Here is a 16,462-nt window from a genome sequence, read left to right as displayed (position 1 = left end):
AGATTTACACCCTCGGAAACCCTGTACAGGGTCGCTATGGGTCGGAACCGACTCAACGGCACTTAACAACAACAACAACAACAATTATCATGACTAACCATGATTGTCACAACTGTAAAGGTAGAAGTTTTGTAACATAAAGGGGGAAATAGATAATCTTACATTCCAGGAACAGAGGACCCTAGTATAATCAAGAGAGAAGAGCATTAACCGAATGTGGGACCCTAACCAGAGAAACAAAGACACCAGAGATGGAGGCAGAGATGAGGACATGGAGAGATACAGCAGCTGAGGACTCTAGACTCAGGGAAAGTGAAGGACTGTGTGCTGGCAGCCAGGAGGCAGACTTGCAGAATGTGCCCTTAGGTTGTTTAAATATTATTCATTAGCGTTTTTGTGTACATCAAAAAAAAAATTATAAAAAATAGAGGGAATAGAAGCAAATACTATGAAATGAGGATGCATGGAGGGGATTGTAATCATTGCAATAAAACAAAATACGATTGGATGAATGCAAAACCGATGTTCTCCGGATGCTCTCCCATATCACTCAATTCACAATATATAAAATCGTTTAAAAAAAAAAAAAGAATAAATGTGAAGGATATTTCAAAATTTTAAAACTGTACTCAATGCTCAAGGAGATATGAGGCAGCAATGCTTATTTTGAGAGGCAAGTCTGATATGGATTAAATGTGGCACTGTGAGTTAATGCGCCAGACTGCAAAGCCGTTTGAACTGCAAAATCTGTGGTTCAAGACTATTCTAAAGAGTACCTAGCTCATTTTGTTGAATTTTTAATGTTATTGCCTCTGAAAAGAGTATTCTAAAAACAGTTCTGATAAAAACACTTGCATACTAAGCAGTCAATCAAATACGACGGTGTAATCAAAACATTCCAGGATAAACAAAAGCTAAGGGATTTTGCCAAGGCCAACTATGCTACAAAAAACATCCTCAAGGAAGTTCTGCGGACTGACAGCCAACAAGAACAGACAACAACCAGAGAATGACATACGTGGCAGTATCACCCTGAACTCAATTGACAAATGGAAGCGTCAAGAACAGAATAAAATGATAAAAACAGAGGATCTGGGAGGTCAGTCTATGATCAAAACAATTACAATGTGAAAGAAGGTAACACAGAGGAATAGAGATCCAGGTGGTGAGAAGGTCTGGTAGATTACAGGATAAAATAGACTGTCTTAAATGGAGGGAAGAACTAATGGAATATAAGGTAACCAAAACAGTGGGGCTGTTTAGTTTTGGTGTTGGGGAGGGCAATACAAGAAGGGGTAGGAGGTGGAAGAACAAGATAGATAGGGGAAAACTGAGACAGGTTTGCATGGCCTAAGTGGGACCGAGGTAAATAGTGATGCGTGCTCACCCTTGGAACAACAGGGCTCTGTGATACAGGGATCTAGGCATAGTTTGAGGAGGGGAAATAATACTAAAATGTTTGATTGTCTTATGAATATTGGTTTCCCTTGTCTACTACTATAAAATAAGACACTTGAGTGGTATAGAAAGAAATGTTGGGAAACATGATTACAGAAAACTTGTAAGCCTGTCTTCAGCCTATAACTGATTGGAATACCTAAAAGGGGTTCTAGAACTTGCCCAGTGGAATAGGCCTCTTGAAAAGCCTTTACAGAGTATAGGACCTTGGATGGAATCCTGAGTACCATCCAGAACCTTCAGAGATGGGACATTCCCACTAGAAAGGACAAGCAGACCAGCCTGGAAAAGCTAGAGCAACAGAAGACACATCTTCAAAGAAAGGTCATCAAGAAAACTCATAACAAAAATGTCAGCATGCTTGGCTACTACAAGAAAAAGTAAGCTGTTCGCCAGGAAGCCATCAAGACAAGCAATCAAGTACCTTTAGGACAAACTCCCCTCTAAGACTGAAACTCAAAGGGAACACATGAGCAGGCATGTAAGCTTGCTGCTGACCACATTGGTCTACTGGTGAGTGGAAGAGGCGGAAAGGCATCAATGAAAAAATGGGCTGAGTTCAACCAAGTTCACTGACCCCCGTTGACCTGGAGATGAGAGAGAGAAGAGGAAGGTCTGATTGGTCCAAAGTGTGGTGAGCCCTGGGGACACTTGAGCCCATGGACAAGGACAGAGCCACAGAGGGCTAGAGCTGAAAGTGAAGCATCCAGTTGATATGAAGTGAGGGGAGATGCACAAGAACATCCAAACTTGCTGACAGTACCCATTTGACCTAGCCTCGATGGCTTAATTATTAGAACTCGATTAGGGAAGATTACCAAATAAATGTTTTAAATAAAGGAAACAAGGGTAAATTGCTACAATTTGATGAACCTGACCTATACTCATGGAGGTAGTAACTCTAAATACCAACAGAGAGGAAAGGAGTCTTCACACCAAGTATTAATGCTATCCCCTCTGTACACAGGGTAGATAGGGACGGGCAACTTAGACATTGGCTATCTAAAATGAGGGGGTGATAAAGTCATGAAGTGACTGGCTTACTAGATTTCAAGAGGGAGTTTAGTTTAAGAGTATGGAGGGGAACAAAGAGTCCCCACTGAATAGATTTCATCTTGTCTAGATGGGTCTGGTGAAAAGAGATAGGGATAATATTCCAATGATTCAATAGTGACTAATTGTTATCATGACTAATTGTGACTGTCACAATTGTAAAGGTAGAAGTTTTTTAACAAAAACAGGGAAGTGGTTAATCTAACAGTACAGAAATTGATGACCCAAGGACCATCAAGGGAGAAGAGCACAAGCAGAATGTAAGACCTTATCCAGAGAAGCAGCGACACAAGAGATGGAGGCAGAGATGGGGACATGGAGAGGGGCAGCAGCTGAGGACTCTAGATTCATGGTAAGAGAGGGACTAAGAGTTGGTGGGCAGGAGACAGGCTTGTAGAATGTGCCCTTTGGAGATGTAAATTATTACATATGCCTAAGAGTTTTGTTTTTTTAAAAAGCTAAAGTGAATAAAGAGAATATTGTTAACTGATGGTATACAGAGGGGATTATAATCATTGTAATGAAACAAGGTGTATGATTTGTTGAAGGTAAAACTGATGATCTGCCCTGTAAACTTTCACTCAATCCACAATAAAAACCTTTAGAAAAAAATTTTTAAAAAACAACTTGCATATTACTTTGTAGGCAAGCATGCAATTAAATTGTCTTTAGTATAAATGGGGAACTAAACCACAAATTATATATCAAGTGTTTAAAACTAAGCAAGTTGAGAAGATTTAATTTATACATAATTATCAACAAGTTGTTTTGCTAAGTGCCGTCGAGTCGGTTCCGACCCATAGAGACCCTGTACAGGGTTTCCGAGGCTGTAAATCTTTACGGGAGCAGAACGCCTCATCTTTCTCCCACGGAGCAGCTGGTAGTTTCGAACTGCTGGCCTTAAGGTTCGCAGCCCGATTTGTAACCACTACGCTACCAGAGCTCCTTAATTATCAACAAGAGTACTTAGTAATTCATGACTGGGGCATATAAAGACAAATCATGATGGCATGTATGCAAATAACAAGATTCACAGTATCTTCTTCCAACGATGGTTCTGTTCTATTGAGTGTGATTTACAAGTCAGACATTGGACAGTAACACCTGTTACCATAATTAAGTGGTATAGGCATCCTCAAACAGAATGGTCACAGTAATTCTGTCCACCACTACAATCTAACGATGTAAAAAGGCTTCTTTCTACATGCAACCCGGGACCAAACTTTTATTCTGCACTCCTATATTTAACGTCTCTCATCAAAGTAAGCAATTCCTGGTGTGGTGCTGTGAGTTAATGCGCAAGACTGCAAAAGCCATTTGAACTGCAAGGTCAGCAGTTCAAGCTCACCAGTTCCTCCTTGTTAACCCTATTCAGGGTCGCTATGGGTCAGAATTGACTCATTGGCCCTTAACAACAACAACCAAAGTTAGCCATAACATTCAAAGTTTAGTAGAAGTTAACAAGAAAAGCCTTTACACACTGTTAAACCACAAAGAAAGCCAGCAAAGAACAGGTTAACTCTGGTTTTGCCAGAACTAATTAATATTCTTCTCTTTAAATTTATTTATGAAACTTAAGAAGCTCCTGGAGTTCTCTGGAAATATCATTAAGCTTAAGAGCATCCACTATGTTTCTGCTTAGTGTCCTATAAAACCTGTGGAACAGAAAAGGCCTCAACTCAATGTACTCCTGAAGTCAGACAGATCTCCGCTGGATCACTAGCTGGTCAAATCTACTCTCTTTTATGTCCTATTATTCCAACAAAATAACAAGGAGCACCTTCACCCAACAGAGTCTCCATGGTCAATTCAGGAAACAAGCTCTCCCTCCTGAGCCTCCAGGCAGGCACACGTGGGTACCACTGCATTCCTGCCAATGAACATCCTGCTCAGCACTTCAGGCAGGCTTGATTCCTAGTGTGCAGTTGATTGTCATATGTGCAGATGTGATCAGTACTCTGTCACACTTATTACCCCCAAACCTAGAACAGGATATGACTGCGATAAGACCACTTTGTAAAAAATTATTTTACTCTATGCCAGAACAATTATTGCTTTCCATTAAAAAAGTTTTTGGTTAAAACACATTATTTTTAAGGTACTTTTGTTTTACAGATTCATTAAGCAAATAGGCTTCCTGATGTAATTTGAAAGACAAAAATTTAACATAAAGACAGTGGATCCCTAAAGGTCTGCTCACAACATATGAAACAGAAAGCATGCAAACACAAACATGCACAAAGTGACAAAAAGCTAAAAAGTGATTCTTTCTATATAAAGTAAGTTTTCAAGCTGAGATAAATTATATTTTAATAAGATATAAATGAAATCACTTACTTTCTGCTCTGGGTTTTCCTGAAACACAAGCCCAAAATAGTCCTTCTCTAGGAGATTGAGATGTTCACATACTTTGTCAAATAACACTTGTCCCTTAGCACGTTTCTGAGGAGGAAAAAAAATAATGACTTTACTTTTCAGGCACTGAAAGATTCTGAAAGTACTATAAATAAAGGATATCATATTAGAAACAAGATTTACTATACATTAACATATTTGTTTTCTAACATTCTTTCGTTAACAATACAAATGCTATGCAATTTTTTCACCATACCTCACACACACACATACATGCACATCAAGCATAAATTCGATAGTGAAGATATGATGAGAGAGATGACCTTTGCTTCACTGCTACTTTATGTAGTTAATGTAGTTAAGGGGCTAAAAATAAGCAAAATTCAAGGTTTATCTTTTTAAGTATAAAAATCATGCAAATTGTCTCTTTAATTCCTCAAGGTGACTCTTGGCATATCCAAAGTACACCCAACATGAAAATCATTTAGCCTTATCAGTCGATGTATCTAATGCAATTCATCCAGTCACCAGGTTTGAATTTGTCCTATGATATTTGTAGAAGAGACTTCTTTTTAATGCAAGTTCTGTTTTTCTTTAAAATCTTCAAAGAATTATGTTACTCATGCCTTTGGACATAAGTTTTAAGTCATTTAACATACTTTTGCCCGGAATATTCTTTTCTGTTTTTTTAATTTGACAAGCTATCAAAAGACATGTATAAACTTTTGACAGCTATAGAAGAGCTCGTTGTCTAATCAAGCAGAACATAATGCAAGGGGTGGCTCGTTTCCAATGAAGATGGCACATGCCTGGGGACATCCAGCTGTGAGGTCAGGTCAGATACATGCCTCCTTCCCCAGTGTGTTGATAGAGATAAGCAACCACTGGGCTGCAAGTTAAAAAACACAAAGCCTGCCATCAGACTTTTTCATCTTCAAAATGAAGGCTTCACACGCTCATAATGTACACTTGCAGCCACACCCAATGGAAGAAAATTAATGTTCCCCACATACTTATCTTAACCATAAAGTAAGATATAAAAGTAGTGCAATTCTGACAAGAGATTTCAAAAGCCAGTCTTCACAGAAACTTGATTCAAGTACTTGTTTCTCTCCCCTAGCCTTATCTTCCTCCTCTGTATGAGAGCAGAAGAAATTCATGCCTAAAAGATTTAAGGAGTATTGAACCCTTTACAATAACATTTCTAAGAAAGTAAAATTATGCCAGATAATTGTATTCAGACCATAATTTAGCATTCAACATTACTAAGAACACTTAAGAAAAGCATCTCTATCTACATATCTAAAGTCAATACAAAAATAGTACAGTAGGTACCAGTAGCACTTCTTGGATGGCACAAACAGTTAAGTGGTCAATTACCAGTTGAAAAGTTGACAGTTCAAACCCACCCAGAGGCCTGGTAGTATGCTTGGAAGACAGCCTTGGCAATATGCTTTCAAAACTCTATAGAGCAACAGTTCTAATGGGGTTGACAAGAGTTGTAATCAACTAGACAGCAACAAACAACAGGTAGGAGTGTTCTTGGATTCCAAATACCTAGGTTCTGAATTCATTTCCATGACTTAAAAGCTATGCAATCAAGGCTAAGCTACTTGTGCATTTTCGTCTGCACATCTGTGAAATGGGGTTAAGAGTGAAACCTAACACAGGAGTTGTGATGCATGTTGACCAAACTGTGATAGGTCACAAAAGTTTAGAGGCGTATGTGGCATACTCTTTGCTTCATCATTCTGTATCCTGAAACTTCTAACATGAAAAATAGCTAATTTTATTGACATAAAGTTTTGGATTAATCTTTGAAACTCAAGGTTCTTATTTTATGATCTGATCTTCATGTGTTTATTAATCTACATGATTAAAATCTGCAGGATGTGGAGGCATTTTAATTAACTTTATGAGGAGAAGGTGATTCAATGAACGTAGTAAAATTCATCTTCTCGTTCTCTAGGGCCCCAGGATACATATGAAAAGATGTGGTTATAAACAACAGCAAAAAAAATATTTTCCAGATAATCCATAACCTAAAACAGAATTTACTTTCTATAACATTAATTTCAACACCGTTTACTCCTGAGCCTCCAGTGTTTGGTGGTGGTGGTGGACTGTGTACAGCTGAGTTGGTTCCAACTCATAGTGACCCTATATATAGTTTCCAAGGTTGTAAATCTTTACAAGGGCAGAAAGTCACATCTTTTTCTGTGGAGCAGCTGGTGGACTCAAACTGCTAAGTTTGCATTCAGCAGGCAAACACGTAACCCACTCCACCACCAGGTCTCCTTCCAGTGTTTATGAGGTGACAGCCCACTGAGGCTCATAGTGACTAGTCACAACCACACCTTTAGCATGTAGCTAGTATTTAGAAACTTTAGTATGAAATCACCAAGAAAGCAACTATTATAGCTCCTGCCACATCTAATCACCTAACATGCACTTAAAATATGATATTTATATGATATTTAAGTCCCAATTAATTAAGTCTAATATAAGGGGTCCTGTGGTGCTGTAGGATAAACACTGTACTCCAACCTCAAGGTCAGCAGTTCAAACCCACCAAAGACTCCTCAAAAACCCTTTACACAGTTGCTATGAGTCGGAATCAATTTAACAGCAGTTGCTCCTCGGAAACCCTATACAGAGTCGCTATGGGGTCAGAATCGACTCAATGGCACTGAACAACAACAATATTGGGAGAGATTATCCTCTTTATTATAAAGATACTAAGAACAAACTAGAATAAGCAACGATAAAACACTGGACAAAGGACCTCCACAGACATTTCTGCAAAGAAGATATACAAATGCCAATAAGCACATGAGAAGACATTCAACATCATTTGTCATTACGGAAATACAAATCAAAACTACAGCAAGTTAGCACTTCAAATCCATTAAGAAGAAAAGCCAAACCTGTTAACACTGAACCAACAGAAACGTAAAAGCCTTAGTTCTAGAGGAAAAGCTCATTATCAATATATCATATTTTCTCCCTAGTTTCCACCTGAAAAACATAATTATTTTCTCATGAAGAGATTTCCCTAAAGGACAAAAGATCATCACAGCTTGGTGTGAGTAAGTTAGGCAGTACACGGGGGCACGGGGGGGGGGAGGGGGGGTAGCAATATGAGGCTTGGAGTCAAACCCAGTCAAGTTCAACATTTTGTAGTCACGTGACTATTACTAGACAAATGTGACCAGACACAAAGCACTCATCTACTTTTATATAAAAAGGGAATAAGAACTACATCACAGTTCACTGCGAGGGTCAAAGTACCTTGCTGGTCCCACCATCCCTCACCTAACAAACACCAAAGTATCTTCTAGATGTTTACAATGCTTCTTTACTATTCCTTGCTTGCCTTTCCAGGAAATTGGTATTTTAAGTGCTTAATGAGATCCTGGCTGCACATATATACTACTTAACTTTCATTCAGTCTCCACCTTCAAAGTGCGGCTAGAGAGACAAAAATCTAATACACCCTGACGCACGTGCAGAGAGAAATACATTAAAAGAGCTATGGAAACTGCAAGAATGGAATGGAATGTCTGAAAAAAACGCAAAGCTTCACTGAGAATATGGCATATGAACTCAATCTTAAAGGAAAAGAATCATTTTATGAAGCAACAGAAATAGCACATTCAAATAAGCTTACTTTTCACTTTGGATATTTAGAGACTCTGACAGAGTCAATTTCTATTCAAAAGATACTGAAGATGCAGTAAGATGGAAAAAATAATCCATCCATCATGAACAGGCTATGCAATAAGACTGGTGATTATGCTACCCAGTGAGTAGCCCTGCCTGTCAGGGTTCGATTCTCCAATGGGGATACAGGAGTCCTGTTGTGGTGCTGTGGGTTAATGCATTGGCTGCAAAGTTGTTTGAACCGCAAGGTCAGTGGTTCAAGCTCACCAGCCGCTCCTAGAAAACCCTATACAGGGTCGCTGTGGGTCGGAACCGACTGGACGGCACTTAACAACAACACTCTCAAGTGACTGCAAAGATCTGCCAAACTTTCAGTCAACATATATTAATTCTGGACCCAATACGAGGGTCTTCAAAAGTTCATGGAAAATGGGATTTAAAAATCATGGCATTTTCCACAAACTTTTGGAGGACACATGGAACAAGTTCTCAGGAAGAGAACTCTGCCCAATAACAGTGCTGTATCCAGATATAAAGGTTAACAGAGACAATCACATCTTCCTTGTGGGAGCTTAAATACACGGGTGCTGGTGATGGTGGTGGTGGGCCATCAAGTCAGTTCCAACTCATAGCGACCCCGAATAAGATTTCCAAGGCTATATAAATCTTTACAGGAGTAGAAAGTCTCATCTTTCTCTCTAAATACAAGATAAACATTATACATACTTATGTACACATGGACACACACACAAGCTCATAAAGTACCAGATAGGTGCAAACCCAGAAGGAGGAAGTAGACAGAAGAAAAGGGTATCAAGAGAAAGACCTGTATTCACCAAAGCCTATACTCCACATATATATCATTTCCCCTAAAGGGGATTAGAATGGCAGGGAAAATTCTGCTGACTGTATGCAACTACCACACATCCAAACTCGTACTTACCATGAAAAGTTCTGCAATGAAAAATCTTTACTTCCATCACAGTTCAATGTGTTATTTCCCAATATACTTTGGCTAAAGAGTTCCATATCTTTATTTAATGCAACACTTAGTAAGGAGCACACCACAGACCACACCTCAAGATATGAGTTATAGAGAGTGACTATAATCTGTCCCTCATGCAGGTTTGGAGACGCTCATTAACAATACCTGTTGGACTCAAAAATGCCAAAAGAGTTCAGGTAGCCTCAGCAAGGATTGGATATACCAGATTTCTGGCAGAAGCAAGAATTTTCATGGATAAAATCCCAACAAATATCTCATGTACAAAATGGGAATAATAGCTGCCTCACCAAATACAATGGAGTCCTGGTGTGCACTGTAGGATAAGCATAGACTGCTAACCACAAAGTTGGTAGTTCAAACCCACCAGCCATTCCCTGGAAACCCTATACTGGGTGACTATGAGTCAGATCCGACTTGATGGCATTTTATAATATAAATAATCAAAAATCACAAGACACACAAAGAAACCAGCTTCCATTGTTTAGAGTCAGACACAGAATCAAACCTTCAAACATTGCGCGACCAAACTACACCCAGCTTCATGTCTTTGAATCACTTCTGACTCATAGCAACTCAACAGGAAAGAGTAGAACTGCCCCATGAAGTTTCCAAAGTCATAATCTTTACAGGAGTAAACTACCACTTTCTTCCATGAAGCGGCTGGTGGATTAAAACTTGTTACCTTTCACTTAGCAAACAAGTGTTTGCTAACACTGTGCCACCAGGGCTGCAAAAAGACTACAGATCATGGAATTATCAAGAAACAGAAATTTTTTTTTTCTGGTTCCACATTCAAAGAATACCAAAACATCAGTGCAAAGAGACTATCAAAAACATGTTTTGAAAATCATATAATAATTATGTAAATAAAAATTATGATATACTATAATACCATAATTCAATATGCGGTCTATTATCTTTCTGAAGAGGTCTACACATACTCTTCAGAAGGATAATAGGATAAAGGTTTATTGAAAACACCACAGTTGAACGGTTATAAAACCACAAAGAAACTCAATGGAACCCTAGCAAGATAAATGAAACGTCATAATCTGCAACAATTTTATTATCTATATTCATTAACATTTAAGGAGTTTTACATGTGTTATTTAAAAAAAAAATAGATAAAATAAATCCATTAAGGTAAGAAAAGCACATGCGGTATGGAATAATAAGCAATAAAGAAAAAATTGTAACAGAAAACTCAGAATGCTAGTCCTAAGAAATCTAAAACTAATCTCTCAGCTTTAGGAAGCTTTAGAAGGCAAAGAAAATAAACAGCCGTTTCTTTTTATCTAATAAAGAAAATAGATTAGGAGACATTTTCAATGTACATGTCCAAGTTATTCCATTTAGCAGCTGCAACCTGCAATCCTACCTGCCTAGGAGACCTGGTGTGATGCTGTAAGATAAGCGCTGAACCACAACTTCAAGGTCAACAGTTCAAACCCACCAGCAGCTCCTCAGAAACCCTAGACAGGGTCGCTGTGAGTAGGAACCGACTCGACTGCACTTAAAAACAACATCTACAAGGTATGCTCTGAGACACCCTGCTGACACAGTGGGTTAAGCATTGTACTGCTAATCACAAGGTCTGCAGTTCAAACTCACCAGCCTTTCCACAGGAGACGGATGAGACTGACTGCTCCTGTAAATATACAGTCTCATAACCCTAAGCAGCAGTTCTACTCAGTCTTATAGGATGACAACTAGGAGTCGGAACTGAATCAACGGCAGCAGGTGGATGGGTATGACCTGACACAGCAGTACAAGGGAGCTTCAAAACGTCTGAAAAATCTTACATATGTTTCAATTCCATGATGTCACAAACTTTTGAAACCCCTATACAAGCCAGGGCTTACAACTTCGCTTTGACCCTTTGCAATGGTTGTTCATTCTCGTTCTTTAAGGGAGAGGAAGTGCAGTGCAGTGAATTACTTCATATGGCTCTTCTACCCACAGTCTTTGTAACTCCCCAACATTACTGCCCTGCTGCAGCTAAGTAAAAGGTGGGAGAAGATGCTGATAGGATTAGATGATTCAACTTTGAGTGATTAACAAAGTTAAACGTGATTGTAAAAACTTGGAACTCTAACATCTCAGAAGTAGAAATGGGGGAATCTCACTACCATCCAAGAAAAGCCAGGAGTGGAGCGCATTATTTAGACTCAGAGATCCCTGTGCACCGAAACGGTACCACCCAGGGACAGAAAGCTGTGACACCAGTGGAGTGGCAGAGCACAAGACAGAGCAGCGGGCTTCCCAGGCCATGCAGCAAGTAAAGCTGAGTGGCTTTGGGCAGGAGACTGTTTGCAGAGTGAGGGGCTGCCTCCAAGCACTTAGCTGGAGAAGCTAGAACACAGTGCTTTCTGGCTGAGGCTTACAGTGAACCAATGTGCCCTGTGGGTATTACAAGCAGCCTTGAAAAAGCTTGGTAGCATTAACCAAGAGAGAGTCCTGCCTCTGGGCTGTCCTGACTGCAAGATCTGTACCCTGAGGATTTTTTGATTCTGCACTGTTACTTGCTATCTTGCCTAATAACCATATAACCTTGAGTATAGTGTCTGAGTTCTGTGTGGTCATGCAAAGAATTTATCAAAAGATGAGAAGCACAGAATACTGTAGGAGGGATGGCTGGTATTTTGTTTTGTTTGTAGGAACCAAAATCCAACTTAAAATAATACAGTACAACCTGTGAAAGCTGGAACCTGTGTTAGGCACAAACTTGTCAAAGAAAACTCAAATATTCTTCATTAAAACAAGCAATAGATAAAAACAGAAAAGTCAGACTGCATACTTTTAAAGGCGGGAAATTTGAGAGACCAGGGAAAACCAGGCAGTTACAGCTCTCAGAGGTTTCGTGGTACATAAAACTATTCAGAGGGCATGGAGGCTGAAATCGCTCCCTTTTCCGTCACAGATTCCAGAACACACCTTTAGTGAGAATCACAGACTTGCCAGACCTGAGGAAAAGGTTCTATAGTGGACTCATAGCCACTTTAATGCCACCTCTGCACTTAAAATTTAATCTCTGTGCCCTCAGGCAAATTATTTAACTTCTTTTTTCCTCCCCTTTCCTCTTTAAAATGAAAACACTGAACTTAAGAGAAAGGGTCCCTCGGTGGCACATGGGTTAAGCACTGCTCTACTTACCAAAAGATTAGTGGTTCAAACCCACCCAGAGGTGCTTGAAGATATGCTGCTGACAGGTCACAGCCTGAAAACCCTATGGAGCAGTTCTAGTCTGCACTCATGGGTTACCGAAGTCTGAATGAACCCAACAGCAACTAACCACCATCACCATCACCTTATAAAAGTAACAAGAGAATTAAATACAGTGCATATAAAGTGTTTCATCAAATTCTTGGGACACTGCACAGATTTATTAAGGGTAGCTGAAATTATGGGATTGTTTCGAGCAGTTCTAAAAGCATCTGATTTAAATATTATTAAAGAACTTGCAGAGTTAATCCAATCTCCTTATTCACAAATGAGAAAAGCGAAGATTGTAGGAAGAATAACCAATCACTGTTTCAGTAAATGAATTCCTTATTTGTAATGTGCATAAAATATGAATATCATTGAGTTCTATCAAAAAAAAGGTAATTTTCTCATACTATCATTGTTTTCTTTTTATAAAAAGTTTCAATTCTATTGCAAAGGGCCATAAATACAAAAGAGCAAGTCAAAAAGTACTGCTACCAAGGTTCTAGTCCATGCCACATAAAGCATACTTAAAAATGTATCTGCAAGCAGTGAATGGCTGCAAACAAGTTCTCTCTGTATTGTACTTGTCTTAGCCTTGTTAGGATGCCTCCCCCACCCCAAAGTAAAGGTCCAATCAAACCAGTGGTTTTCCAAGGAGATCTGCTGGGCCAGTTACATTCAATACAAAAGAGGTTAGATCACAAGGTAAGGGCGACTGTTTCTCAGGATCACAAAGGAGTTTGATAGATACTCTCTAAGGGCACAGATGATTGATCATGAGGCTTATTAGGAAGACGTTTTAAGAAAACCAAAACCTGAATTGGTGAGAAAAAGGCCAGGAAATTTGTTTTTGACATCACAACAATGTTCACCAGCTCATTCTTCAAGGGGAGCAAGGGTTCTCCTACAAGACCTTTGTTGGGGACCCTTACAGCCCTGATCTTGCTGCTTCACACTTGGTTTTGTTCCCCAAACTCAAAAGAACATTAAAATTCAATACAATCTGAATCCCTCAAGGATGTCAAATGATTGTTTTACCTGGTATACAAATTGAAGACCACAAAATTCTTCAGGGAAGGGTTAGCAAGCTGCCTTTAGAATTATATTGACCTGCAGATAGAAGTTATTTCAAGAAACAATAACTGCACATTTTGATATTTTTAATAAGGGTTTCTTTGACACTGTAGCAGTATTTTTTCACTTACCACCATACAGTTGTTGACGAAGCAGAATACAGACATTTTGTTTTACTACTTTGCACCTGACATACCAGTACAAGTAGCTCGTTCATTAGTTGCCACAGCAATTTGTGAGTATTGCCTCAGATAAAGTGAGCTACAGTTTCACCAAGACATACCTTATCAAAACCATACCTCAACTACTAAATGAATCTCGAAGCTTTTCCCAATCTCTCAAGGTCTCCTTTCTCCTTCAAGAACTTCATTTACTTTAAAGCCTATGCATTTCCATTTATAATTTACTCCTTTTGATATTTATTATTTTCAGAGACAACGGTGTTCTTTGTGGCTGTTACAGCAACACCTCAATGATAGGCAAACAGATGGATAGAGTGGCTGCCACAACACCCATCACAAAGTTAGCAGAGATGAGCCTAGACTTCAGGCCTCTGGCTTGCAGTCTCATGTGGTGCTGTGGGCTAATGCGTCAGATTGCAGAGGTGTTTGAACTGTAAGGTCGGTGGTTCAAGCTCACCCACTGCTCCTTGGAAACTATATATAGAGGGTCGCGATGGATCGGAATCAACTTGACGGCACTTGACAACCTTTAGTTCCTGGCCTTCCAACTTCTGACACTGAAGGTACTACCAAATTCACACTGTTTTCTAATATCTAGGGGACAAACAGCCACATACCTACATATTAATAATTTTACAATGTACTGGAACTCTTCTTTGAGTAATTAGAACATTCCCAAGGACTTTGTGGCAACTAAAAGAATGACATATATAGAAAAGTCAACCTGACCCTTTCTCTTAAGAGGCACGCTCAACCTATATGTGTGGGATGATGAAGCTTTTTCAGAGTGTCCCCAAGACATCATGTCCACTGCTATTTCTTTTTGCTACTGGAAGTATGTCTTTGTCTTGTATCTGTTCTTACACTGGAAACTTTATAGAGTGTAAACTCTGTCAATTCCTATTCTGGTAATGTGGCACCAAGTTAATGAAATAATTAAAACCATACAGCTCTTTATAAAACTTGCCAAGTACACTTCACAAACAAATCTTACTTTCTACATTAAACCCCAACATGCTTAGAAATCTATTTTTCCACTGTCTTGCCTCTCCCTAACTATTTACACCACTGACCAGCAATATGAAAACGTACATTTAAAAATAAATAAATAAATAAATAAAAGGTATTTCAGTCTGATTTCCTGATACCAGATTAAAAGAGGAAATTAAAATAAAAAATACAGACTTCAAAGGGCATTAGAGACATCCAAAGAGGAGAAGTAAAGCAAGATTTATTTAGATGGTTTTAAATATAAAAATATACATGCTATTTACCGTTTAAGAAAGCTAGCTTTGGGGAACTTTAAAAAAAGAAGGCAAATAAATTCACGGTCGGCCCAGCTGAATAAAGGCAGACTGGAATCTGAGAAGCTTGTGCCAATTCCTCCATGCCTGTGCTGTTATTTGTGGCATTCATTATTGAGGCCAAAACATGACATTTCTGGAGGCCTCTCAACTTACAAGAATTTGTGCAACTGCTTAGTGGGCAGATTGCAGTAGACACCACACACTATTGCCGTTTTAGAAAACACCATCACTGCCTCCGTAGGCCTGGCCACACTGCAGTTATTGTGTGCCGACAAACAATGATGGGAAGTGCACAATACAATCCATACATTGCAGCCCCTGAGCTATGTATTTTCCACTAGCTCTAAACTACAGTATACAAATATAAAAAGCCAAGGAAAGAAAGATATACACAGAGCAAACCCAACAACTGATATATTATGGGGATTAAGGATCAGCTATCATTATTATATAGAAGGAAAAAGACAGTATGTGAAATACACTAAAGCCATGCTTTCGCAGATCATTTTTTCCCTACCAATTTGAGTGAGCTCTCAATACACCTGTGTCTCAAAGTTCTTTCAAAGTCCCACAAAAATAAAGATACCCTATACAATGATTTTATTTTTTTCCTTTAAAAATACAGTTCCAAAATCAATTGGGTCGTTTCTACTAAAGGAATACTTTTAATTAAAGTTCTCCAAATTACTAATGAGAATTGAATTTTTAAATTTTTTCCAACTACTCAAAAAAATACACACACAGACTGCAAAAAGACTATGGGAAAAAATCCCATCTTGTACTCCCATTTTTCCACAAACTTTTGAAGAGCCCTCATATCTGTGTGTACAGATACATATACACACATATGTAAACATACATACGTGTATATGGCTACAGAGGGAAATATGTAAATTTCTTATAAATCACCATGTTGTTGTTGTTCGGTGCCATCGAGTGGGTACTGACAAAAAGCAACCTTATGCACAGCAGAAAGAAACACTGCCCGATCCTGGGTCAACCTCACTGTTGTTGCCACACTTGAGTCCACTGATGCTGCCACTTGCCAATCCATCTCGTTGGGGTCTTCCTCTTTTTCTCTGACCCTCCACTTTACCAAACATGATATCCTTCTCCAGTGACTGGTCCCTCCTGACAATATGTCCAAAGTATGAGAG

The 16,462-nt window shown here is 39.0% G+C and overlaps 1 protein-coding gene across 3 annotated transcripts in view; it reads right to left on the bottom strand.

Annotated features, from left to right (window-relative positions):
* EPB41L2 (erythrocyte membrane protein band 4.1-like 2) overlaps nucleotides 1-16,462 on the bottom strand; it is a 124,357-nt gene that overhangs the window by 78,132 nt on the left and 29,763 nt on the right. For all 3 annotated transcript variants that reach the window (XM_006834669.1, XM_006834667.1, XM_006834668.1), the window contains exon 3: nucleotides 4,849-4,953. In XM_006834669.1, the coding sequence (XP_006834732.1) occupies nucleotides 4,849-4,953 (105 nt within the window). The remainder of the gene's footprint in view (nucleotides 1-4,848; nucleotides 4,954-16,462) is intronic.

This window comes from Chrysochloris asiatica, unplaced genomic scaffold (genome assembly GCF_000296735.1).
Source record: "Chrysochloris asiatica unplaced genomic scaffold, ChrAsi1.0 scaffold00013, whole genome shotgun sequence".
In the NCBI taxonomy this organism is placed as follows: domain Eukaryota; kingdom Metazoa; phylum Chordata; class Mammalia; order Afrosoricida; family Chrysochloridae; genus Chrysochloris; species Chrysochloris asiatica.
Note: the sequence above shows the minus strand (reverse complement) of the source record. Positions and strands in the feature narration are given on the sequence as shown.